The 27,954-nt window shown below is 43.1% G+C and overlaps 1 protein-coding gene across 3 annotated transcripts in view; it reads left to right on the top strand.

Moving 5' to 3' along the window:
- Positions 1-27,954, top strand: part of TOX2 (TOX high mobility group box family member 2) — a 194,684-nt gene that overhangs the window by 54,693 nt on the left and 112,037 nt on the right. For all 3 annotated transcript variants that reach the window (XM_073606337.1, XM_073606335.1, XM_073606336.1), the window contains exon 2: positions 17,657-17,722. In XM_073606337.1, the coding sequence (XP_073462438.1) occupies positions 17,657-17,722 (66 nt within the window). The remainder of the gene's footprint in view (positions 1-17,656; positions 17,723-27,954) is intronic.

Consider the following 27,954-nt stretch of genomic DNA (forward strand, 5'->3'; position numbering starts at 1 on the left):
GAGTCCCCCCTTTACATCAGAGTGCACAGAGTCCCCCCTTCACATCATAGTCCACAGAGTTCCCTCTTTACATCAGAGTCCACAGAGTTCCCCTTTTACATCAGAGTCCACAGAGTCCCCCCTTTACATCAGAGTCCACAGAGTTCCCCCTTTACATCAGAGTCCACAGAGTTCCCCCTTTACATCAGAGTCCACAGAGTTCCCCCTTTACATCATAGTCCACAGAGTTTCCCTTTATATCAGAGTCAACAGAGTTCCCCCTTTACATCTGAACTTGCAGTGTTCCCTTTCACTGTAAGGGAGGACTCTGCAGACTCTGATGTAAGGGAGAACTCTGGGGACTCTAACATAAGGGATGCTCTGGTGTACAAAGAGGACTCTGATGTAAGGGGGAGCTCTGATGTAAGGGGTGCTCTGAGAACCCTGATTTACCTTAGCATACTCACTTAGAGGCAGGATAGAGAAGGGGGGAGACTTGTTCCAGTCTGAATAATGTGTCCGGGTCTCAGACAGTCTGAAACCCGGACGCATAATTCCAAACCCAAACTGCCCAGGTGAATCCCAAACAGGTGGCAATCCTATGTATATAAAATGCACTTTTTAATCTATCAAAAAGTGTTTTCCAGAGCTAAACCTTTCATCTGATTTTTAAATTGCTGCATTTGTAAATTCCAAAAGCCAATATAAAGGAATAGTAGTGGTAAAAAAGCACTCGTGGGTTTAACCAATCTTGATTTTTTTGTACAATTCTCCTTTAAGGGGGCGTGGCAAGGGGTGTGTCCTATACCTGTATACTTTTGCTGATAGGTGTCCCTCATTCCCATCTCAGAAAGTTGGGAGGTATGCTATAGGAAGGAGCAGCGTTGTCACCCTGGGTCAGGACTACAAAATACCTCCCCTCATACACAATATATGGGGGGGGGGTGCTCTGTAGTTCATAGAGGAGGGGGGGAAAAAAAGACTGCAGAGTGCACAGGACAGCACTGGATTTCTGGCAGGATCGACAGTTATCAAGCAGACTATAACAATCATTATTATGCCACTATTTACTTTTATTTATTTATATGGTAAAAGTCTTATGGCCCGTACACACGATCCGAATATCGTAGCACAGATCGTATGGATTTTTTCGATTAATAGTCACAAGTAGAAATTAAATAGGTAACTAAAGTCACGAAAATTCTCGTACGACAGAAGAAAAAAATCGGAAGTGATGTCATGTGTTGTAATGTATTTGTATTGTATTTTCGGACAACAACTGTACTGACTAAACGAAAATCGTACGAATTGGTATCGTACGAGGAAAATTTCCGCGCTTGTCCGATCGAATGATATCGGCTCTCGTAAGTAGTGTACACACGATCTGAAAATCGTACGAGTCTTCCTCAGACGACAGTTTTCGTACGATATTCGGATCGTGTGTACGGGCCATTAGACTATAACGAAACTGATAAAATATATATTTAACAGACCATAAGGGCGCAACTAAGAGAATTGTATATATTTCATATGGAAGGAGAACTCTAAAAAGAGTTCCTGCAAAACTCCAGGCAAAATGCAAGATTTAATATGCTGGCGTGCTGTTAGGCTCCATTCACACCAATGCGTTTTTTCATGCTTTTTTGCAGAAACGCAGGACATTTTTTCAACACCACTTCCCATCCAGGCCAACTCTGGCACTTCGCTCCTACATGTAAAAATCATCATTTTTTTTTTTTTTTGTAGAAAATTACTCAGATCCCCCAAACATTATATATGTTTTTTTTTTTTTTTTTTTTTTTTAGCAGAGACCCTAGAGAATAAAATAGCGATTGTTGCAATACTTTATGTCACACGGTATTTGCGCAGCGATTTTTCAAACGCTTTTTTTGGGGGGAATTAAAAACAAAACAAAAAAAACAGTAAAGTTAGCCCAAATGTTTGTATAATGTGAAAGATATTACACAGAGTAAATAGATACCTAACATGCACTTTAAAATTGCGCACACTCGTGGAATGGCGCCAAACTTTGGTACTTAAAATCCTCATAGGCGACGCTTACATTTTTTTACAGGTTACCTGTTTAGAGTTACAGAGGAGGTCTTGGTCTAGAACTGTTGTTCTCACTCTAACGCACGATACCTCAAGTGTGATTTGAAAGCTGTTTACATATGTGGGCGCTACTTACATATGCGTTTGTTTCTGTGCACGAGCACGCGGGACGGGGGCATTTTAAATGTTAAAAAAAAATTTATTCTTTATTTTACTTTTTTATTTTTACACTTTCTCTTTAATTTTTTTATCACTTTTATTCCTATTACAAGGAATGTAAACATCCCTTGTAATAGAAAGAAGTATGACAGGTCCACTTTATGGAGAGATGTGGGGTCTAGAAGATCCCACATCTCTCCTCCAGCCTGAAAAGATAAAAAAAGAAATAAACTGTCTTGGTCTTTCCAGCCGCGTCCCCGACGTTGTTTACTTCCGCCGTGACGTGACGCCCGTCATAAAGTCACGCCCGGGCCTCCGAGGGTCATAGAGATGACTGGGGACCTTCTGGTCACCAGAAATCTCTATGCTCAACTTCCGCTGGTGACCGATTCGTTTTTCGGCTTGCCGACCGCGGCCTGTAAGAACGATCAAGCGGCTGAACTGCCACTATGATTGTTCTTACAGTGAAGGGAATCGTCGGCTGAAAAAGATGATATCTGGATAATGCCATAAATTCGGGCTGAAATCGGACCTGAAAGGGTGAACGGGGACTCACCGGACCCCTGCTGTGAGCCGCATGCAAAGATAGTGTGAACCCAGCCTGAAAAAACGCATTAGTGTGAACCGAGCCTTAAACATGAACCAGTGCTTTTTTTTTGGTTCAGTAGACTTCGATGGAAAAGCTGCAGAAAAGCATGTAGTGTGTTTTTAGCTGCATTTTTACCGTAATCTTGCTGCAATTTGCATTTTGCGTTTATAAATCTGCCCAACAACAAATCCCCCCCCCCCAAAAAAAGCATTGAAAACGCAAATCACAGCAAAATCCCTGTAAAATCAGCATTGCAGAAACGTTTAACCACCCCCCTCCTGCCCAGACCAATTTTGAGCTTTCAGCGCTGTCGCACTTTGAATGACAATTGCGCGGTCATACAACACTGTACCCAAATGAAATTTTTATCATTTTTTTCCCACAAATAGAGCTTTCTTTTGGTGGTATTTAATCACAGCTGGGATTTTTATTTTTTGCTAAACAAACAAAAAAAGATGGAAATTTTTGTAAAAAAAAAAATCATGTTTAATAGTTTGTTATAAAATTTTGCAAACAGGTAATTTTTCTCCTTCATTGATATGCGCTGATGAGGCGGCACTGGTGGGCACTGATAGGCTGCACTGATGGGCACGGATAGGCACAGATAAGGCGGCACTGATAGGCACAGTTAAGGCGGCACTGATAGGGACAGATAAGGCGGCACTGATGGCCACGGATGGGCGGCACGGATGGGTGGCACGGATGGGTGGCACGGATAGATGGCACGGATGGGCACTGATAGGTACCACTTATGGGGGGCACTGATGGGCGGCACTGATGAGGGGCACTGATGGGTGGCACTGATGGGTGGCACTGATGGGCGGCACTGATGGGCACTTATGGGCACTGGTAGGTGACACTGATGGGCACTGATAGGTTGCACTGATGTGGGTGCTGATGGGTGGCACTGATGTGGGTGCTGATGGGTGGCACTGATGGGTGGCACTGATGGGTGGCACTGTGGGCACTGATGGGTGGCGCTGATTGATGGCACTGTGGGCACTGATGGGTGACGCTGGTGGGCACTGGTAGGCAGCACTTCTGCCTATTGCTTTGTGTTAGAAGATCGCCGTGATCGGGACTGATGTCCCGATCACGGCCGCCGGTGATCGGGTTTTTTTTTCCTCCTCACGCTGTCAGCGCGAGGAGGAAAAATAGCCGATTACCGGCTCTGTTTACATCACATGATCAGCTGTCATTGGCTGACAGCTGATCATGTGGTAAGGGGTCGGGACCAACCCCTTACTCTGATCTGTGATCAGGTGAGTCTCATAGACTCGCTGATCACCGAGTGTGCCGCGCGCGCCCTGCAGGGGGCGCGCAGGCCGCTCGTGCATGGGACGACGTCAATAGATGTAGTCCCGGCAATTTAGATCCGCGCTGTTGCCGTCATCTGGCAATGGCCCGGATCTGAAGCGGTTAAAAGCAACATGCATAGATGTGAATCGAGCCTAAGGCCTCATTCACATCACATGACAAGTCGCAGGCTATTGCCAGGATGGCACTGTTCCAGTCAGTCGGCGCCGCACTGATTTGCAAAAGTAGTTCCTACTCTACTTTTGGCGAGGTCGGGTGCGACTTCAATAGACATCTGTGCATGAAGCCGCACAGATGTCTTTTAAGTTGCATCTGAAGTCGCTGCTTTGCTAATCGTGCGATTTCAGATGAAGTTGCACGATTTCAAAGCCGTGTTCAATGTGAACGGGGGGCTAAAGTGGGGTACACATCGCTCCCAACTGTCCCTGATTTCGAGGGAATGTCCCTGATTTGGAACAAAGTCCCTCTGTCCCTCATTCCTCCTCATTTGTTCCTCATTTTGGTCTGATCTATATAGTTGTATATAAAATGTACTTTTTATCTTTCAAATAGAGTTTCCCAGTGTAAACCTTTCATCTGATTTCTAAATTGCTGCATTTGTAAATTTCAAAAGCCAATATAAAGGAATAGTAATAAGTAAAAATAAGCCCTTGTGGGTTTCACTAACCTTTTTTTTTTTGTTAATTCTCCTTTAAGGGGGCGTGACAGGGGGTGTGTCCTATGCCTACATACTTTTGCTAATAGATGTCCCTCAATCCCATCTCAAAAAATTGGGAGGTATGGGGTACACACTATAAGAAAATCGGGCGGACAAATGTCAGATTTTCCTCGTTGTTTTACAGCAAATCGGGCCGATGAACGAAAATTTGTATGAAAATTCTCGTACGGCAGAGGCTTTTTTTGTTGTTTATTGTTTCTGATCATGTGCAGTCTTTCTTTTCTGATTTTTCTCGTATGAAAATCGTACAAAAACGGTACACATCAAACGAAAAATTGTTCGTTCTGTTTTCGTACGAGAAACATTTTGGAGTTTGTCCCGAAAATGTTCGCCCAATTTTCCATGAGCTTTATGGCCCATACACACGATCCGAATATCAAACGACAGATCGTAGGACTTTTTTCGCTTAATAGTCGCAAGTAGAAATTGAATAGGTTACTAAGGTCAGGAAAATTCTCCTACGACAAAAAAAAAAAAAAAAATCGGAAGTGATGTCATGTGTTGTAATGTATTTGTATCATAGCTCCCAACTGTCCCTGATTTCGAGGGACTGTCCCTGATTTGGAGCAATGTCCCTCTGACCCTCATTCCTCCTCATTTGTCCCTCATTTTGATCTGATCTATATAGTTGTATATAAAATGCACTTTTTATCTATCAAAAAGTGTTTCCCAGTGTAAACCTTCCATCCAAATTCTAAATGGCTGCATTTGTAAATTTTACAAATGTAAAATGTAAATGTAAAGCCAATATAAAGGAATATTAGTGGTTAAAAAAAAAGCCCTTGTGGATTTAATTAATCTTTTTTTTGGTTAATTCTCCTTTAAGGGGGTGTGAAAGGGGGCGTGTCCTTAGCCTACATATGTTTTGCTAGTAGGTGTCCCTCATTCCCATCTCAAAATGTTGGGGGGTATGTTTGTATTGTATTTTCGTGCTTGTCTGATCGAATAATATCGGATGAATTGTCGTGATCGGCTCTCGAAAGCTCTGTACTAACGATCCAATTATCGTACGATCGCAGCGAAATCAGTATTTTTGGTCCGAATTTCGGATCGTGTGTACAGGCCATTAGGGTCTGTTTTAAAGTGGATCTGAAGACAGAAGGTTTTTTACTTCAATGTATTCTCTGCATTAAGGTAAAAAAAAAAAAATTCTGCAAGCGGCTGCTTTTATATTTCAAAAAGTGTTTCCCAGCGCTAAACCTTTCATCCAATTTCTAAATTGCTGCATTTGTAAATTTCAAATACAAATATAAAGGAATAGTAGTGGTTAAAAAAACAAAAAAAAACTTGTGGGTTTAACTAATATTTTTTTTGTATAATTCTCCTTTAAGGAGGAGTGGCAGGGGGTGTGTCCTATGCCTATATACTTTTGCCAATAGGGGCTCCTCCTTCCCAGAAAGTTGGGAGGTATGCGTGTGTAGATGTGTTCGAAGCGCCTTCAGGATCTGGAAGATCTGCGCATGCTGGAGTGCGCAAACGTAGTCCCAACTTTTTGAGATGGGAATGAGGGGCACCTGTCAGCAAAAGTATGCAGGCATAGGACACACCCCTGGCCACTCCCCCTTAAAGGAGAATTGTACAAAAAAAAAGTGCTTTTTTTACCACTACTATTCCTTTATATTGCTTTCGGAATTTACAAATGCAGCAATTTAGAAATCAGATGAAAGGTTTAGCACTGGGAAACACTTTTTGATAGATAAAAAGTGCATTTTATATACATCTATACAGATCAGACCAAAATGAGGGACAAATGAGGAGGAATGAGGGACAGAGGGACATTGCTCCAAATCAGGGACAGTCCCTCGAAATCAGGGACAGTTGGGAGCTATGTGATTAGGAAGGACCACTACAGCACCCTCACTTTATGATCGATTGCATGGCACATATTTGGCCTCATGCACGCTGGTCGTTTATTTGCTGTGCATCTGATTCTGGTGTTTTCATGCCTGTGGAAGGCACAGGCGCACCATCCAGCCCCGCTGCCCGCAGCCTGTAAAAGCCTATGAGAGGCTGAAAAATGCGGCAGCTGGATGCTGTATGAAGTGGTACTGACCCTAAGGCTCTGTTCACACCTGGGCAATTGGAATCGGGGGGGGGGGGTCGGAATCGCCTTGATTCTGCAAATTGTTGGGACGCTTGTGCGATGCTATTACTTCTTAATGGCACCCCAATCGCACAGGGATTTTGCCACAAATAAATCGCGGCAAATCGTGATGCTGTCGCTCAAAAGTAGCTCCTGCTCCGCACGTTGCAATATGTTGTGATTTATCATGCGACAATTGAGGCAAGATCGCGGGACGATTGGGGTGCCATTAAGAAGTAATGGCATCGCTCAAGCGTCCCGCGATTTACCGAGGTGTGAACGGAGCGGTCATCCTATAAAAACAAGGCAAATCGCCATTCTGTCAGTAGGGAGAGCATGGATCCTGTGTCGGAAAAAGCAGGGACAATGGATCTATATCTCCCCCTAGTAAAAGCTCCTCCCACACTGTACAAAAACACTGGCTAGGCACACACTTAACCCTTTGATCGCCCCCCTGATGTTAACCCCTTCCTGATGCTGTGTCTAGGGGGGGGTCCCCTTTTAACCTCTCAGACCTCAGATCCGATGTACAATGTAATTTCAGATATCTGGAATCAGCTTTTAGAGAATGAAGAAAAGACACTTACATGGCGTTACTCTCTAAAAACTGGTTGTATTGGGTTATCAGGGGGTATGTCTTAAAGCAAAAAATCACACAGAAGTTTCATAGTTAAAAACATGCGCAGTAGATGTCAAGGCAACTACAATAAGACAAAAAGTAATTGTTCTTCTGTTCCCAAGCTTCTGGATACAAGGTAATGGGGGGGTAAGATAAAAGAACGTGAGAAAGAGAAAACAGTGTGAGAAACAATTCATGCTGATTACAGACTTCTCAGGAGAGTTGAAGAGATACTCAAACTGTACATACTATTTAAAATGGCTGACAGAAAGCAAGATGGAGGCATTAACATAACCTTTCACTTCCCAGCCAGTGTCATTAGTACAGTAAGACATCTGTGTGTGTAGCAGCCTTCCCAGCCCCCCCTAACACTTACCTGAGCCCCATCTCTGTCCAGCGATGTCCACGCATCCCTTCGGCTATCCAGGACTCTCCCTCCTGATTGGCTGAGACACAGCAGCGGTGCCATTGGCTCCCACTGATGTCAAAGTCAGTTAGCCAATCAATGGGGGGGTGGGGCCTAACTGCAACTCCGTGTCTGAATGGACACACAGAGCTGCAGCTCGGCTCGGGGTGCCCCTATAGCAAGCTGTTTGCTGTGGGGGCACTGGACAGGGGGGAGGGGCCAAGGAGCACAGAAGAGGGAGCTGAGAAGAGGAGGATTTGGGCTGCTGATCCAACAGCACAGAGGAGGTAAGTATTACATGTTTGTTATTTAAAACAAAAAAGAAAAAAAAATAGACTTTACAATTACTTTAATGCATTCTATGCAATAAGGTGAAAAACCTTCTGTGCTGCAGCTTCCCCTCAGACCCCCCTTTTCCTTACCTAAACCCGATCTGATCCAGCGAAGTGTCTCTCTCCTCACTGGGCAGATTGATAGCAGCGGGAGCCATTGGCAATCAAATGCTGTGACACGGGTGCGGGGATGGGGGGGGGGCAAGTCCTGCTGTCTGTGTCAATGGGAGCGAGTACTCACAGGTGCCCTTATGGAAAGCGGCTTTCCCTGGGGGCACCTGCTGAAGAGGAGGAGCCTGGAGCGCCAGCGGGGAACCCCAGAACGGTAGGATTGCACGGAGCAGGTAAGTATAGACATGTTTATTATTTTAAGAAAAAAAAAATGAAGGTTCAATACCACTTTAATAATGTATTAATGAATACGGAGCTGCATGAATTTGTGTCTTCTGTGAGTTCATCTTTAACCGGTTGCCGGCCAGCACACGACGATATACGTCGGCACAATGGCAGGGCTGAGCAAATGGACGTACAGGTACGTCCCCTTTAAGACGCGGCATTGTGGGCACGCGCGCACCCACCACGTGTTCCGTGACCGCAGGTCCCGCGGACCCAAAGTCCGCCGGTGTCCCGCGATCATGTCACGGAGCCTCAGAACGAGGAGATGTCTATGTAAACAAGGCATTTCCCTGTTCTGCCTAGTGACATGACAGATATCTACTGCTCCCTGTCATCGGGAGCAGTGATCTCTGTCATGTCCTAGGTAGCCCATCCCCCCCCCCCAGTTAGAATCACTCCCTAGGACACACTTAACCTCTTCATCGCCCCCTAGTGGTTAACCCCTTCCCTGCCAGTATCAGTTACACAGTAATCATTTTATAGCACTGCTCGCTGTATAAATTACAGTGGTCCCAAAATAGTGTCAAAAGTGCCCGATGTGTCCACCATAATGTCACAGTCATGATAAAAATCGCAGATCGCTGTCATTACTAATAAAAAAAAAATGATAAAAATGCCATAAATCTATCCCCTATTTTGTAGACTCTATAAATTTTGTGCAAACCAATAAATATACGCTTATTGCGATTTTTTTTTTTACCAAAAATATGTAAAAGAATACATATCGGCCTAAACTGAGGAAAAAATTTATTTTTTTATATATTTTTGGGGGATATTTATTATAGCAAAAAGTAAAAAAATATTGCTTTTCTTTTTTCAAACTTGTCGCTCTTTTTTTGTTTATAGCGCAAAAAATAAAAACCGCAGAGGTGATCAAATAGCACCAAAAGAAAGCTCTATTTGTGGGGAAAAAAAGGACGTCAATTTTGTTTGGTACAACGTCGCATGGCCACGTAATTGTCAGTTAAAGCGACGCAGTGCCGAATAGAAAAAAGTGCTCTGGTCAGGAAGTGGTTGATTTTCTGATTTTCACACAGTTGCCGTGTTTGCTTGATAGCAGCTCAATGGCTACTTTTACCTGTCGCCTGGCTTGGCTCCTATGAGAGCGCTTAATTAAGATTTGTTTTGGCACAGCTTTCAATAAATCACCCATATCTTCTTCAGTGATCAGACATTGTACATTCACATTTTTCAGAAGGGCATGTGTGAACTAAATCATTGATACCGCTATGCTAATGCAGCCTTCTGTGAACAAGATCTATGGTATGTTTCCTTAACAGCCACTATAAGCAGACCAAAAAGTGACATAATGAAGTATGAGCAGCATTCATAAATATATATGTAAAGACACAACCACCTGCATAGAAAATGAGCTGTGTGACATTTCTATATTCATGTCATGCTGCAGAATGTTCTTGGCTGTCATTTTAGGCTGCAAGAAGCCTATTAGTAACAGTTAGTACTTTAGTATTTTCTGTTGTGTTACTGGACAAGAAGTCAGTTGTGTGTTGGAAAAGTCATCGGTGAAGTCATAGTGTGCACCAAATGTCAAATCCAGATATTACCATATAAAAGTAACGGTGACATCAACATTGGGCTACATATAAACTGTGCAGAAAGAGGGCTGTGGGAGGGACCCAGTAGGCCCCACCCACTACAGGCTGCCTGTAGATATCCACAGGAGGGGGCGGAGACTAGACCAGTCACTCTGCACAAGGAAAGAGAGCAGCAATGACTGGTCTTTATTACAGGAAGCTCCTGCACAGAAGTAAAGTTTTAAACTGGAGTATTATTGCACGGGTCTAGAAGAAATACACAAAGCACACCAGGATTCAAGGAAGAATACACATGCCTTTTGTATTTGGACAATATTTGCTTAACCAGAAGTATAAGCCTATTTACTAAATAATCAAGTTTGAAGGACAAAGTAACAGCGGCCTCTAAAGCATACCAGAGTCTGTTCCCTCTCCAGTGGGTGATTCCCCCCTTAGCCTTACCTCTTGTTCCACCTTGTGAATTCTCAACCCCTCTCCCCCAGATGGGCAGCATGGTTTCCCAGGCAGTGTGCCCCTGCTTGACTTTACGCTAAACCCGCCCTTCTCAACCAGGGTACCATAAAATGCTTGGGTTTCTTCTTAGGTTCCTAGGGGTTCTTTGTGCTCCCCCACCTACACTGATCACCAATGCAATTTCCCACTACCCACCAATGTAAGGGGTCACTGACCACAAATGTTGGAGTACACCAAGATTTCAACTTTTTTCAAGTTTTTTGTTGTCGTATTATTCCTTTTTTTAGGATTATTACAGAATTAATTCAGAATTACCCACGTTGGGTGTCCAATATGCTAGGTACACCACATTACTTTTTCTTTTAATTAAAGTTGAGCTCTGCAGTTAAAACAAAATCTACCCTTAAAGTGCTCCCCCCCTCCAACCACAAGGGTTAAATTTTGGTTTAGGGTCGCAGGAATAAAGTGTAGTACTTACTTTATTCCTGGCTACAGCAGGTTTCCTCTATCCATGTGACCGGTCCTCCACATCATGCCCTCTAACCAGCTCTGGGCTGCAGTTGCATGCTTGCTTCCTTGCGTTAAAATGGAACTAATGTCTCTGTTTCAAAAACTGTGAGTAGACATTCTATTTATTACAGAAGAGACATGCTATGACTCCTCTGCAATAAAATAAACCTACCTGCCTGCTCACATCCTGCTTAGAATTCCAGCATAGATCCTGTGTGCTGGGATGACTGAGGAGTGACGTCATCCCACACCGGAGTGACGTCAGGAGTGACGTCATCCCACACCGGCCAATGAAAACGGCCACACCTTGACACCTGGAAGAAGCTGGGCAGAAGATGCTGTGCACCGGCAAGGGTCATTGGACCATTGAAGGAGAGGTAAGTATTGGAGGTTTTAGATCTGCTTTCATATAACTAGCCTGGAAAGTTGGAGCCTACGGGAGGCTAGATTAAAGTAAGTAATACCCTGCACCCCCCGCACCCCTAGACCTAACACACATTTAACTCTTTTAGTGCAGAGAAGGGGGGCTCCACAGCCAAGGTTGAGTTTGTTTCATTCCTGGAGTTTAGCTTTCTAAAACATTAATCATGCTAATGCCCCATGAGCTGTAAGTATAGACCTTTTAAGGAGGGGTTCCCCAAGACTTGAAATTTAGTTAAAGGGATTCTTCAAGGTACTACGGTTGAGAAAGATTACTCCAATCTGACTGAAGAACAGAACACACTTCATCCCAGCTCACATATAACCAACTGCACAACATTAGCTATTCCAACCTAGTCCTGTGTGTGTGAAATATTCATTGCCAGAGGCCAAGGGAGATGTTGACATTTGCCACCTCGCCGCCTATAATTTGTAGAGCATCTGTTCCAGAGGAACTATGTGATATACAGCGAGAGTTTTCACACCGGTGTACTGCCGCTGCCGTGCATAGAGACTGCTCTTGCTGCCGGGTAAAATTATTATCAGTTGTTTTACGTAAGTTGTACTTACATACAGGGCCATACCATGGAGAACAAAGCAATTGCTGCCTCAGAATATGCTGGTTATGTTCAAAGAACATTTCGAGAAAACATTTGAAAATGTTCCGGAGTCTGCTCTTTTTCAGTAGGTCACTTACGGGGCTGATTTATAAAGAGAAAACTGGGGCAAAAGTGGAGAAATTGACTTGGCAACCAATCAGGTTTCACTTCCAAATTCTGCAGAGAATGTGCCCAGGAATTCATAAAGAGTGTCGTAGATATTGTTAAGGGAAAGACTAAGAACAGAGCGCCAAACGTTTCTCCTAAAGAAGAACTAAAGGCAAAATGTTTTTTTCTTCATATTGGATAAATTAAGGGAGGGTTCTTTTTTCCCATCTGTGTTTCTATGGGGAGTTTTCCCTTAACTTCCTGCCCCGTGACCAAAACAGGAAGTGAGAAGAAACCCCTCCAAAGTGAAGGAATCCAGGGTTGTCACCAGAACTAGTGTCCCCATTGGAAGATTCTTTCCTTTTCCTGAAGACAACCCAACATTTTCTTTCACCTTCACTCTTGGTGGTAACAGTAAATAGGGCAAATGGGGAGGGTTAATCTCCCTAACAGGGGCATAGACAGCAATAAGAACTTAACAGATGCTCTGATCTATCTCTCTACTCAAAAAATGAAAAGATGAACTAACTCCAAATATCCTGGACAACCCTCTGGTGGCTGTCAGTGTAGAGGTCCTAACACCGTAATACATAGCCACAAAGTAAGTTACCATCATAATGCTCACAATGGAAAGTGCTCATTGGCTGGCTCAGCTATATGGTCATGATGACCAATAAGAAGAGCTATTACTTTCCGGGGCACCTTACCATCCCCAAACTGTTCCCAAAAAGTTGGGAACATGAAATTGTTCAAAATATCTTGGCATGCTGATGCCTTAAGAGTTCCCTTCACTGGAGCTAAGGGGCCAAGCCCAACCCCTGAAAAACAACCCCACACCATAATCCTCCCTCCACCAAATGATTTGGACCAGTGCACAAAGCAAGGTCCATAAAGACATGGATGAGCGAGTTTGGTGTGGAAGAACTTGACTGGCCTACACAGAGTCCTGATCTCAACCCGATAGAACACCTTTGTGATTAATTAGAGCGGAGACTGTGAGGCAGGCCTTCTTGTCCACATCAGCGCCTGACCTCACAAATGCGCTTCTGGAAGAATGGTCAAACATTCCCAAAGACACACTCCTAAACCTTGTGGACAGCTGTCCCAGAAGAGTTGAAGCTGTTCTAGCTGCAAAGGGTGGGCTAACTCAATATTGAACCCTACAGACTAATGCCCCGTATACACGATCGGATTTTCCGACAACAAATGTTGGATGTGAGCTTGTTGGCTGAAAGTCCGACCGTGCGTATGCTCTATCGAACATTTGTTGGCGGGCAGGTTCTCAAATTTTCCGCCAACAAACTTTGTTGTCGGAATTTCCTATCGTGTGTACACAAGACCGACGCACAAAAGTTCACGCATGCTTGGAATCGAGCAGAAGGAGCCGCACTGGCTATTGAACTTCCTTTTTCTCGGCTCGTTGTACGTCTTGTACGTCACCACGTTCCCACGTTCGTAATTGTTGGCCAACATTTGTGTGACCGTGTGTATGCAAGACAAGTTGGAGCCAACAACCTTCAAACAAAATTCCACGGTTTTGTTGTCGGAAAGTTCGATCGTGTGTACGGGGCATAAGACTGGAATGACAATAAAGTTCATGTGTGTGTAAAGACAGGCGTCCCAATACTTTTATATACTTAATATAGTGTATACTGAACATTACCCTTTGGTGATTTTAGGGGGCACATTAGAGGCCCCCTTCAGCTCATAAGTTGACAACCACTGTTCTAACCCTTCCCTTCATTAGCCAAAGCTTTTTTTTAGTTTTGGATGGAGGTCCATCATATAGAGAACTTTACTTGTATTCAGGTAGATGAAGAACATAACAAAGTCCCTGTTGTATGGTGGGTGGTCTCCTATTCATCATCCCTTCCTAAAAACTGGCCCATGTACATGCCATCCCTCATCAAGAACGTCAACCCTCCCGCGATACTCTACCTGTACGTCTTCTAATAAAACTGACTCAGCTAGACGGCTCTGTTGGCTTCTTCACCCTGTGATTTGGGGAATTTAAGGAATTTGTTCTGAAGTTAAACCTTGATACAAAGTATTCAGTTCTATAATAATTCTCTTTCTCTGTTCATTCCTCTGTAGCTGTAATAATGGCTTCTATTCAATAGGAGCCAAGTGTAATATCTGACCCTGGGGTGTACGAGAAACCATTTATCTGCTTTTTTTTCTGCTGTACAACATCTGTCACTCCTTTCACCTAAAATAAATACTTTTATGAAAGATTACAAAGAAGAAGGATGACCCAAGTGCACCTGTCACAAAAAGGGAGCTGCGTTCTATTTTTTTTTTTTTTTTTTGAGTGGTTGACATACATTTTTGAATGACATTTTGCTTGATTATTGCACATTTTTTGTATATATATGTTTGTAGATTCATCAGTCACTGAGCTAAAATCAAATACAGGGTAAACCACCTATATGCGGTACTAAGGCTGAACTCCAAGCACAAAAACTTTAATTTAACCAAATTCTTTAACCACTCCAGCCCCGGAAGATTTGGCTGGTGAATGACCGGGCCATTTTTTGCGATTCGGCACTGCGTCGCTTTAACTGACAATTGCGCGGTCGTGCAACGATGTACCCAAACAAAATTGACGACCTTTTTTTTTTTTTATTTGATCGCCTCTGCGGTTTTTATCTTTTGCACTATAAACAAAAAAAGAGCGACAATTTGGAAAAAACACAATATTTTGTATTTTTTGCTATAATAAATATCCCCATTTTTTTTTTAAAAAAGCTAATTTTTTTCCCAGTTTAGGCTGATATGTATTCTTCTACATATTTTTGGTAAAAAAAATCCCAATAAGCGTATATTGATTGGTTTGCGCAAAAGTTATATGGTCTACAAAATAGGGGATAGATTTATAGCATTTTTATTATTATTATTTTGTTTTACTAGTAATGGTGGCGATCCGCGATTTTTATCGTGACTGCGACATGGCGGACACATCGGCCAATTTTGACACATTTTTGGGACCATTGGCATTTATACAGCGATCAGTGCTACAAAAATGGATTGATTACTGTAAAAATGTCACTGGCAGTGAAGGGGTCAACACTAGGGGGCGATCAAGCGGTTAATTTTGTTCCCTAGGAGGTGATTCTAACTGTAGGGGGTGGGGACTGACTAGAGGAAGTGACGGATCGTGGTTCCTAGCTAATAGGAATACACGATCTGTTTACACACACACTTCCGTGTTCTGTCCCTCATGCTCGCGATCGCTCGTGGCCGACGGTCTTCGCGACTGTCAGCCATGAGCATCGGCACCCCTGCTGTGCAGCGGGCGCGTGCGCGCCTGCTATCCTGATCCTGCGAGCTGAGGTATAGCTACGATGGTTAGCGGGATCGTGCCGCCCTGCCGCAGTAAAATGACGGCGGCTGGTCGGCAGGCGGTTAAGAACCACACAGGGTATAAACTCAATTTATGTGCACTAAATGCTTTTACAAATCTAATTATTACCTTGTACACATAGCAATGATATCATCACTGTGCTGTGCATAGGCTGTGCAGAAAGTAGAGCTGTGGGAGATGCCCAAGAATTCATGTTATTAACCACTTCAGCTCCTGAAGGTTTAGCCCCCCCTTTCTTGACCAGGCCATTTTGTGCGATACGGCACTGCGTTACTTTAACAGACAATTGCGCGGTTGTGCGACGCTGTACTCAAATAAAATTGATGTCCTTTTTTCCCCCAGAAATAGAGCTTTCTTTTGGTGGTATTTGATTACCTTTTTATTTTTTGCGCTATAAACAAAAAAAGACTGACCATTTTGAAAAAAAAAAAAACAATATTTTTTACATTCTGCTATAAAACACACATAAAAAAATGTAAAAAATCGAATTTCTTCATCAGTTTAGGTCTATATGTATTATGCTACATATTTTTGGTAAAAAAAATCCCAATAAGAGATTGGTTTGCGCAAAAGTTATAGCATCTGTAAATTATGGGATAGATTTCTGGAATTTTTATTTACTTTTTACTAGTAATGGCGGCAATCAGTGATTTATAGCGGGACTGCGATATTGTGGCAGACATTCTGCCACTAACTGACACTTTTTGGGACCAGTGACACTAATACAGTCATCAGTGCTAAAAATATGCACTGTCACTGTACTAATGACACTGGCAGGGAAGGGGTTATCATCAGGGGCGATCACAGGTTAACTGTGCCTAGCCTGTGTTTTATTACAGTGTGGGAGGTGCTTTTACTAGGGGAAGACATGGATCCATATCCCTGCACTCGGCGATTTGTAGCGGGACTGTGACATTGTGGCGGACAATATGACATATTAGGTTGATGATATCACCAGCATCCTCGCCCCTTTGTTATTTGCGACTGCATCTAATGAACACCTTCACAGACATCTCCGGATTCACACTCAACTGAACTTGTCCTGTAAGGTTATAGACATTTCATACCGTACCCAAGCCACTACTTCAGTTCTAATGAGTGTTGGGAACATACCCCAGCATTTATGTTCCTGACACTTGTTAGAAGTCAAAACGTGGCTTGGATAAGCTAAAAAAATGTCTTCAACGTTGCGGAACAAGTCCAGCTGAATGTGACTGACTTCTTCTAGATTTACCATAAACTGGATAAGATTTGGGCCAAACTGGCTGAACCCGTGAAATGACAGCAGGCTGCCAGCCCAATGTCATTGACCAAATATGACATATTAGGTCAATGATGTCACCAGCATCCTCGCCCCTTTGTTATGTGCGACTGCGTCTAATGAACACCTTCACAGACATCTCCAGATTCACACTCAACTGGACTTGTCCTGTAAGGTTGAAGACATTTCGTAATGTACCCAAGCCACTTCTTCAGTTCTAATGAGTGTTGGGAACACACCCCAGCATTTATGTTCCTGACACTTGTTAGAAGTCAAAACGTGGCTTGGATGAGCTAAAAAATTTCATCAACATTGTGGAACAAGTCCAGCTGACTGACTTCTTGTAGATTTACCATAAACTGGATAAATGAGAACCAGGGGTGAGCTAAGATTTGGCTAAACTGCCCGAACCCGCAGGAGGCTATCAAATGATAGCAGGCTGATACCCCAATGCTATTGACCAAATACGACATATTAGGTTGATGATGTTACCAGCATCCCCACCCCTTTGTTATGTGTGGCTACGTCTTTTGAGAACCTTCACAGACATCTATGGAATCACATTAATAAATCAGAAACAGAAAGCATGTTTTACGCAACACAAATCATATATAAAGTATGCAGCAATGGACTATGTGTGCCTACATCTCACCTGTGATCAAATACTTATGTGTCCCTTCCAAACAAAGCTCAACATTTGTGTTTTAAATGCAATTCTTATTTTTTTTCTTGCAGTTTGATGGGGAAAACATGTACATGAGTATGAATGAAAGTAACCAGGACTTCCTTTCTACAAATCAGGTAGGTTCCGCTCTGCTTGCCATGTCGTGCTTGTGGTATAAGTGGTTATAGATCTCGTAGACGTAAAGGTCTTCCAAAACTTCCCCGTGTCTTGTCTCCATAACAATAAACACTATATAGATATCCGTGTTCTGAGACTAAACAAAATGTATTTGGAAGGGATGGGGAATACTTACCAAAGAATATGTTATCCACCATCATTTGGTTTCCATTCAATTCATTTGTATGATGTAAAAGTACTTAAAGAAGGCAACGTCAATGTTTATTGTGTTCTGTTCACCAGGGGGCAGCATACATGTAGTGCTTTGTCCCCTCTTGCTATGTGCTGTCTAAGGCTAGCTTTGAGATCGGACAGGGCTCTCTCCATGGTCGTCCGACAACACAGCTAGCAAGGAGATGGCTACTTTGAGAGACATCACTTTTCTTCACCTTCAAGCACTTGCCCGAGATAAGGGTCTCATGAGAAATGAAAGGGGTGCAAAAGCGTTCTATGGCCAAGTGCTTGGAGATGGGGAAAAGTGCCATCTGTTGAAGCAGCCATCTCCTTGCTATCTACATTATCGGTAGACTGTCGAGGGAGGAGGTGGGCACCCTGTCTGACCTAACAGCTAGCTCCACCCCAGGAACAATAGACCCCCGCCAGCAACAATAGATTTCCCAGCAGCCAGCATCAATGGACCCTTCAGCAGCAAGCACCAAAAGACCCCTCCCTCAACAGTAGGTCCCTCCCTGCACTAATTGACCCCAAGCAAATTAAGATCACCCAGCAACAATAGACCCCTCCTTCAACAGTTGCCCCACAGCGACAATAAATCCATCCGAGGAGCAATATAGACCCCCGCTAGCCATGCTGGATCTCCCAGCAGCCAGCATTAAAAGAACCTCCAGCAGCCATTAATAGATCTTTCCCAGCAACAATAGACCCCCCCCAACAGTAAATCCCTCCCAGCTAAAATTTACCCCCCAGCAACATAAGACCCCCTAACCAGCAGCAATAGACTCCTTCCTTCAATAACAGATCCCCCCAGCGGAAATAGAGCCACACCAGTAACAATAGACCCCCGCCAGCAACGCTGGATCTCCCAGCAGCCAGCATTAATAGAACCTCCAGCAGCCAGCATTAATAGAACCTCCAGCAGCCAGCATTAATAGAACCTCCAGCAGCCAGCATTAATAGAACCTCCAGCAGCCAGCATTAATAGAACCTCCAGCAGCCAGCAACAATAGACCCCTCCTCCAACAGTAGATCACTCCCAGCAATAATTGATCCCCCAGCAATATAATACCCCTCTCAGCATCAATAGACCCCCTCCTTCAGCAACAAATCCCCTGCAGCAACAATAGATCCATCCCAGGAACAATACACCCCTGCCAGCAATGCTGGATCTCCCAGCAGCCAGCATTAACCACTTAAGGACCAGCCTCGTTTTGGATTTTAGGTGTTTACATGTTTAAAACAGGTTTTTTTTGCTAGAAAATTACTTAGGACCCCCAAACATTATATATGTTTTTTTTTTCTAACACCCTAGAGAATAAAATGGCGGTCATTGCAATACTTTTTTTTGCACCGTATTTGCGCAGCGGTCTTATAAGCGCACTTTTTTTGGAAAAAAATCACTTTTTTGAATAAAAAAATAAGACAACAGTAAAGTTAGCCAAATATTTTTTTATATTTTGTGAAATATAATCTTACGCCAAGTAAATTGATACCCAACATGTCACGCTTCAAAATTGCGCCCGCTCGTGGATTGGCGTCAAACTTTTACTCTCAAAAATCTCCATAGGCGACGTTTAAAAAATTCTACAGGTTGCATGTTTTGCGTTACAGAGGAGGTCTAGGGCTAGAATTATTGCTCTCGCTCTACCGGTCGCGGCGATACCTCACATGTGTGGTTTGAACACTGTTTTCATATGCGGGCTCTACTCGCGTATGCGTTCGCTTCTGCACCAGAGCTCGTCGGGACGGGGGGTTTAAAATATTTTTTTTTATTTTTATTATTTATTTTACATTATTTTATTTATTTTTACACTGTTTTTTTTGAAAAAAAAAATTGTGTCACTTTTATTCCTATTACAAGGAATGTAAACATCCCTTGTAATAGAAACAAGCATGACAGGACCTCTTAAATATGAGATCTGGGGTCAAAAAGACCTCAGATCTCATATTTACACTAAAATGCAATTTAAAAAAAAAAAAAAGTCATTTAAAAAAATGACATTGAAAAAAATGTGCCTTTAAGAGGCGTGGGCGGAAGTGACGTTTTGACGTCGCCTCCGCCCAGCAGTGTCATGGAGACGAGTGGGTGCCATCTTAGCCTCACTCGTCTCCAGGCACAGGAGAGAGATGGACGCGATCGCCTCTACCTACGGCTCCGGTAAGCGGTGGAGGGCACCGGATCGCGGCAGGAGGGGGCCCCTCTCCCGCCACCGATAAAAGTGATCTTGCGGCGAATCTGCCGCAGGGACCACTTTTATCAGAAAGCCGGCCGCCGCACGAAAACGTGGATTCCGGGGGTTATGGCAGCTAGCTGCTGCCATAACAACGATATCCCCCTTCAAAGTTTGGACGTACATCGGCGTGCGGCGGTCCGGAAGTAGTGAATAGAACATCCAGCAGCTAGCAACAACAGACCCCTCCCTCAACAGTAGATCCATCCCAGCAATAATTGATCCCCCAGCAATATAATACCCCCCTCGGCATCAATAGACCCCTCCCTCAACAGTAGGCCCCTCCCAGCACTAAGATCCCCCAAGCGACAATAGATCTCCCAACAGCCAGCACCAGAGGACCCAGCACACCCCAGGACCCCTTGCCAATAAATGCTGGAGGTGCTGGGATTGCGTTCTCCTGTATTCCCACTGAAAAAAGCCCTCCATAGACCCCTTAATATGCTTGTAGACTGTTTGTTACATAGCATTAGTGCTGGTAAATACATATCCATTAGGAATCACATTTGCCTTTAATTAATAGCGCTGTACCTCCAGCCACCCAGTCAGTATATGTGACCTGGACTATATCATGGTTGTACGGAGTCATGTCTCCGATCACTTCTGTCATTTCAAGTGCTACAAAGCTTGTACAGATAAATATCCCAGACAGAGGGATTACCAGCTAAAACAAATGGAAGAAAAGTTGAGTAAAACAGTGTAAAAAAAAAAGAAAGAGAGCAGATTACATAAGGAATGTTCCTGATTCATTGTATCCGAATGTTTGCATTATATAAAATTGTTGTGGGTGTTAAAAATATTATTTAAAGCAAAGCAGTATGGTACGAATGCTATTTAAGCACTGTGTGTCATAAAATAACGCTTTTAATTTTTAAAAATAAAATACAGGTTTTCGCATCGTTTCATTCTTTGTTGCATCTCAGTGCCACTGATCTCCTGTAGCCTCTTTGCAGCCATTGCATGCCTACATAACCTCTAGTGTTGGCTGCACGGCATTTCTCAGGATGGAAATACCTGATGGTGACAACAATGGACAATGCGCTTTAAAACCACTTGCTGACCAGGCCTTTTCTGGAACTTTTTGTTTAACCACTTGCCACCGAGGCCAATTCTGACACTTCTCTCCTACATGTATTACATTATGGGGTTGATTTACTAAAAACAAATCCACTTTGCACTACAAGTGCGCTTGGAAGTGCAGTCGTTGTAAATCTGAGGGGTAGATCTGAAATGAGGGGAAGCTCTGCTGATTTTATCATCCAATCATGTGCAAGCTAAAATGCTGTTTTTTTTTTTTTCCTTGCATGTCCCCCTCAGATCTACAGTGACTGAACTTCCAAGTGCACTTGTAGTGCAAAGTGGATTTGCCTTTAGTAAATAATCGACATGTGCGATTAGTTTCGTACGAATCGAAAATTCGTACGAATTGCCGTAAATTCGTACATTCGGGAGCATCCGAAATACCAATTGCTATGCTTCCGAATTTTGTAAGAAATACGAAATTTCGTTTACGAATTTCGGATCCAAATTCCCAAGGAACATTCGTAATCGTTACGAAAAGTTAACGAACCTAAAAGTTAAAAACCCAGAAAGGTAGGAGCCCCTCATAAGGATATATGCGTCATAACGAACATTCGTAATTGTTACGAAAAGTTAACGAACCTAACGAAAATTCGTATTTCGTACGAATTTAAATTGAATTTCGGACACGAATTACGAAATATCAATTAATTCTAATACGAAACGGAACGAAACTAAACAAATTTATTGACGGCGCACATGTCCAGTAAACAACCCCCTATATATTTTGTTTTAGAAGAGACCCTAGGGAATAAAATGGCGGTCATTGCAACTTTCTATGCCGCACGAAATGTACGCAGCAATTTTTCAAACACGTTTTTTTTTTTTTGGAAAGAAAGAACAGTTTCATAAATTAAATAAAAACAAAACATCAAGGTTAGCTTAATTTTTTTACTATAATGTGAAAGATGATGTTATGTCGAGTAAATAGATACCTTGGCGTCTAACTTCGGTATTTAAAAATCTCCAAAGGCAATGCTTTAACATTTTTTACAGGTTACCTGTTTAGAGTTACAGAGGAGGTCTTGGTCTAGAATTATTGCTCTCACTCTAACGTTTGCGGAGATACCTCACATGTGTGGTTTGAACCCTGTTTACATATGCGGGCGCGACGAAAAAATGATCCATACTACGGTTGTTGATCTTAAAATTTCTTAATTTTATTGAATAGCTACAGTGAACAAACGCAGATCAAGTCAGTTGACGCGTTTCAGCCTATAAGGCCTTAGTCATAACCCGTATGTACGTACGTATGCGTTCATTTCTACGAGCAAGCACGGGGGCGATTCAAATTTATTTATTTATTTTTTACTTTTATTTCTATATTTTGACACTTTCCCTTTACCCTTTTTTTTAATCACTTTTATTCCTATTACCAGGAATGTAAACATCCCTGGTAATAGGAATAGGGCATGACAGGTCCTCTTTACAGTGAGCTCTGGGGTCTAAAAGTCCCCACATCTCACCTCTAGGATGGAAAGGCTAACCCCCCCCCCCCAAAAAAAAAATTATCTTGGCTTTCCAGCCGAGGCAACGGCAGTGTTTACAACTGCCGAGGAGAACGTGACGTCATAACGTCGCGCCCGGTTTCCGAAGGTCGTAGAGATGACCATCTGGTCCTCGGTCAGCTCTATGACAAAGGGCTGCCGCTGGCCGATTCATTCTCCGGAGGGTGGCAGCAGGGGGTGATGTCCCCTCCCACTGCCTGTAAAAACAATCAAGCGGCTAAACAGCCACTATGATTGTTTTTACGGTGCAGGGAATCGCCGGCAAAAAAAGAAGATATCTGAAGGATGCCTACAGCTGCAGGAAACCCTCAGATATCCCCACTCAAAGCCCTGGAGGTCATATGACATTGTTGGGCGGGAAGTGGTTAAATTAGTATTTTTTGCTTGAAAAATGAGAAAACCCCCAAACATTATATACATCTTTTTTAGCAGAGACCCTAGAGAATAAAATGGCGGTCGTTGCAATATTTTATGTCACACTGTATTTGCGCAGCGGTCTTTCAAACGTAATTTTTTGGGAAAAAATACACTTTAATGAATAAAAACACTAAAGTTAGACAAATTTTTTTGTATAATGTGAAAGATGATGTTACACTGAGTAAATAGATACCTAAAATGTCACGCTTTAAAATTGCGCACGCTCGTGGAATGGCGACAAACTACAGTACTTAAAAACCTCCATAGGCGACGCTTTAAAAATTACCTGTTTAGAGTTACAAAGGAGGTCTAGTGCTAGAATTATTGCTCTCGCTCCAACAATCGCGGCGATACCTCACGTGTGGTTTGAACACGTTTACATATGCGGGCGCAACTTTATGTATGCGCTTGCTTCTGTGCTCGAGCACGGAGGGATGAGGCGCTTTACTTTTTTCATTTTCTCTTTTCTTTTACTTTTTATTTTTACACTGTCCCTTTATTTTATTTATTTATTTATTTTTATCACTTTCATTCCTATTACAAGGAATGTAAACATTCCTTGTAATAGAAATAAGCATGACAGGTCCTCTTTGTTGCGAGATCTGGGGTCAAAAAGACCCCAGATCTCTCATTTATCTTTAAAAGCAAAGCTGCTGCCATAATCCCGGTATTAAATGTCTAAGTAGTGACGTATATATACTGTGGCATACCTCCCAACATTTTGAGATGGGAATGAGGGACACCTACTAGAAAATGTATGTAGGCATAGGACACGCCCCCTGCCACACCCCTTAAAGGAGAATCAGCCCAAAAATAGGTTAATTAAATCCACAAGGGCTTTTTTTTACCACTACTATTCCTTTATATTGGCTTGTAAAATTTACAAATGCAGCAATTTAGAAATTGGATGAAAGGTTCAGCACTGGGAAACTCTTTTTGAAAGATAAAAAGTTCATTTTATATACAACTATAGAGGTCAGACCAAAATGAGGGACAAATGAGGAGAAATGAGGGACAGAGGGACATTGCGTCAAATCAGGGACAGTCCCTCGAAATCAGGGACAGTTGGGAGCTATGCTGTGTGTGGTTGGCAAGTGGTTAAAATGGCCATTTAAGTCTCCATGGGGGGGTGATGGGGTGACAATGCAGGAGCACAATTAGGAGCCTGGGACACAAAGATCTTTATGGCAGGATCATCAAAAATAATTTTATCTAAGATTGCAGATTATAAAATATTAAAAAATGCCTTTTGAAGGTAAATAAAAAAATGTTAGAGATTACTTAGGTTTTTAGTATAATTTATTATTTTTTTGAATTATATTTATTGACACTTTAAATAATTTGAAAAATGTATACTTTTAAATTTAGATGATATGATTTAATGATAAAATTGAAACTTTTACGCTACTGTTATTAGGATATTAAATAGCAAAAAGCAACATATTCACATTCACAATCATCAGCGGACACAATGTGGTGTCTTAGGGCTTATTTACACTGGACCCATAGGGCAGTGTTGCCCAGTGCAATCCCAATATGCAGACAAGGCAAAGATCCCTGCTCTGCATAGGGTCTGTTCACACCCGGTATTGGTGTGCCTTGTGATAAAATGAGGCGGGTATACACTTCCCTGCAATGCAGTGCCTTACAACACAGATTTCAATGGCGTGTTATGTGCTTTAACAATGCATTGCAGCGCACATGCGCACAACACCACCGCGCCCGTTATGCACCTGCTGTGCTTCTGCAGCCATTTTTTATCTTTATTTTTTTGCCCTTTCAACTTTTAGAGAAAGTGATCTGGCACCTGGACAGGAAGTACTGGCAAATCTCTGCAGTGGGGACACAGACTGCAAAAAAAAAATGGGGGTTGAATGGGGTTGTGCTTTAAAACTGAACTCCTGGCACACAATTAAATACACAAATGCAGTACATATAAGGGAGCTGTCTTACATGGCTTTTTGTCCATCCAGTCCTGCGATTTACACAGCTCTGACCATAGGCGTGCGCATAGGGTGTGCCAGGTGTGCACCCCATGCGATGCATATTTGCAATGTTTAGACCCCTGATATTTCACCAAATAAATAAAAAAATCAGTTTTTGTTTTTCTCCTAAAAAATTGCAAAAAAATAATTAAAATCATATTGTAACTGCCCTACTGACACCACCAGTATCTGCCCTTATGACACCATTCACTGCTCTCCTGACACCCTCCATTGAGCTTTGGGGTGCACACCCTAATTCAATAGGCTGCGCACACCTATGATTCTGACACACAGCACAGGGTTGCCTCGGAAGGGACCTGATTTTCTCTGCTGCAGTTGCATAGCTGTCAACTGTCCCTGATTTCGAGGGACTGTCCTTGATTTGGAACAAAGTTCCTCTGTATCTTTCAAAAAGTGTTTCCCAGTACTAAACCTTTCATCCAGTTTCTAAGTTGCTGCATTTGTAAATGTCAAAATCCAGTATAAAGCAAAAGAAGTGGTACAAAAAAGCACTTATGGGTTTAAGTAATCCTTTTTTGTATAATTCTCCTTTAAGAAGGCGTGACGGGGGGGCGTGTCCTATGCTTACATACTTTTGCTAATAGGAATAAGATTGATGGCATTTTTATTATTATTATTTATTTTTACTAGTAATTGCGGTGATCAGCGATTTTTTTTTCGAGACTGCAACATTATGGCAGACAGATCAGACACTTTTGACACATTTTTGGGACCATTGGCATTTATACAGCGATCAGTGCTATAAAAATGTACTGATTACTGTGTAAATGTCACTGGCAGGGAAGGGGTTAACACTAGGGGGCGATCAAGGGGTTAAATGTGTTACCTAGGGAGTGATTCTAACTGTGGGGGGATGGGACTGCCTGGGTGAGCAGCCCCATCTCAGATCGCTCTCCTCACCCCTGACAGCACGGAGACCTGTCTGTTTACATTGTCTCTGTGTGGAGCGATCGCGGGTGCCCGGCGCGCATCGGATGCAGCGTCGCGGTACGCGCGCGCACCCTAGTGGTCAAAAGGCGAGCCGACGTAAAGCTATGACGGTTCGCCTAGGGGAGCCAACCTGCCGCAGTATAACTGTGGCAGCTGGTCGGGAAGGGGTTAACCTCCTTCCGCCCGCCGTATAGACAAACGATGTCGCCCCAGTCTCCCCGCGCTTGCACAGCTCTTTACCCATGTGATCTGCTGTGTCCAATCACAGCCGATCACATGTAAACACAGAAGTGCCGTTTATCGGCTCTCCTTGCTGCAAACTTACAGAGTGAAAGGAGAAGAGAGCCAATCAGCGGCATTTCCTCACAGGGGAGACCTGTACAGATAATCAGGGCACTGATCATCAGTGCAGGCCCAACAGTGGCCAGCAGTGATGCCAGTCAGTGCCCAGCGGTGATGCAATCTGTGCCCATCAGTGATGCCAATCAGTGCCCATCAGAAATGCCAGTCAGTGCTGCCTTTCAGTGCCCATCAGTGACTACTCACTAGTGCCGCCCATCAGTGCAGCCCATCAATGCCGCCTATCATTGCCCATAAATGCTGCCTATCAGTCCCACCTATCAGTGCTGCATATTACCCACTCCTCATCAGTACCCATCAGTTCAGCCTATCAGTGCCCATCAGTGCAGCCTCATCAATCCCCATCAGTGCTGCCTTATCAGTGCCAATCAGTGCTGCCTTATTAGTGCCCATCAGTGCAGCCTCATCAGCGCCCATCAGTGAAGGAGAAAAATTACTTATTTACCAAATTTTCCTACAGAAACTAAGGGGAAGTTTTCTTTTTAACTTTTCAGTCTTTTTTCTTTTTTTTTAGCAAAAAAATAAAAACCCAGTGGTGATTAAATACCACCAAAAGAAAGCTTTTTTTGTGTTAAAAAAAAAAATTTTTAATTTGGGTACAGTGTTGCATAACTGCGCAATTGTCATTCAAAGTCTGACAGCACTAAAAACTGAAGACTGGCCTGGGCAGGAAGGGGGTGAAAGTGCCCGGTATTGAAGCGGTTAATGAACATGGAGCTACGTGAATTTGTGTCTTCATGCCCTGCTTGGAGTTCAGCTTTAAACTTTTAAAACCGTCAGACAGGTTCTCTTTGAATAAAGAGCGGATGTATGGAATAGGCAGTTCTGTTAACTATTTTAATGCACACAGCTGATATTAGAGGATTGATTATGCGATCTTAGTTCTGTTTCTGTATTGAAATGAGACCCATAAACTCTCGTTAGCGTCACGGTAAACCTTCCATACCCCCAGCTACGGCCGGCTAAATTGCGCAGACATGTCTCGTTAGTCCCATCCAGATAAGTCACTGAGACAGTTGCCCTGTTCTTAGCGCACATTATGGCAGCTTTTAGGGCCATCCATGCCTGCGGGAGAAACACAAATTATATAATTCCACCTATTTAAATCAAATCATGGTGACACTCCTGACTGCGGCGCAGAGTGAGATCTTCCGTTCGGAGCAGACGCCAGCAATAATGAAAGATGACATCCAGTCATTCAGCGGTGACCTATTGACCCCCTTAGAGAGAGAAGTGGAGGGACACAGGGGGATATAATTTGTGTGGGACTGGGATTGTATACGGAAGCCGCCTATTGTTTGGCCAGCACAAAGAGGGGCCTTTTTTTTCGGAGGAGTTAAAGGATGAATGGAGTGTGCAAATAATTGTGTCATTCTGGGCTGGCGGCCATTGGAGGATTCCTGATGACAAAGCGTTCATGCTTTTCTATGGCCGTCTGGCTACACAGAGCAGGTTGGGCCTATTGTTTTAGGAGGTTGTGTAT

Source organism: Aquarana catesbeiana, linkage group LG12 (genome assembly GCF_042186555.1).
Source record: "Aquarana catesbeiana isolate 2022-GZ linkage group LG12, ASM4218655v1, whole genome shotgun sequence".
NCBI classification, from domain to species: Eukaryota; Metazoa; Chordata; class Amphibia; order Anura; family Ranidae; genus Aquarana; species Aquarana catesbeiana.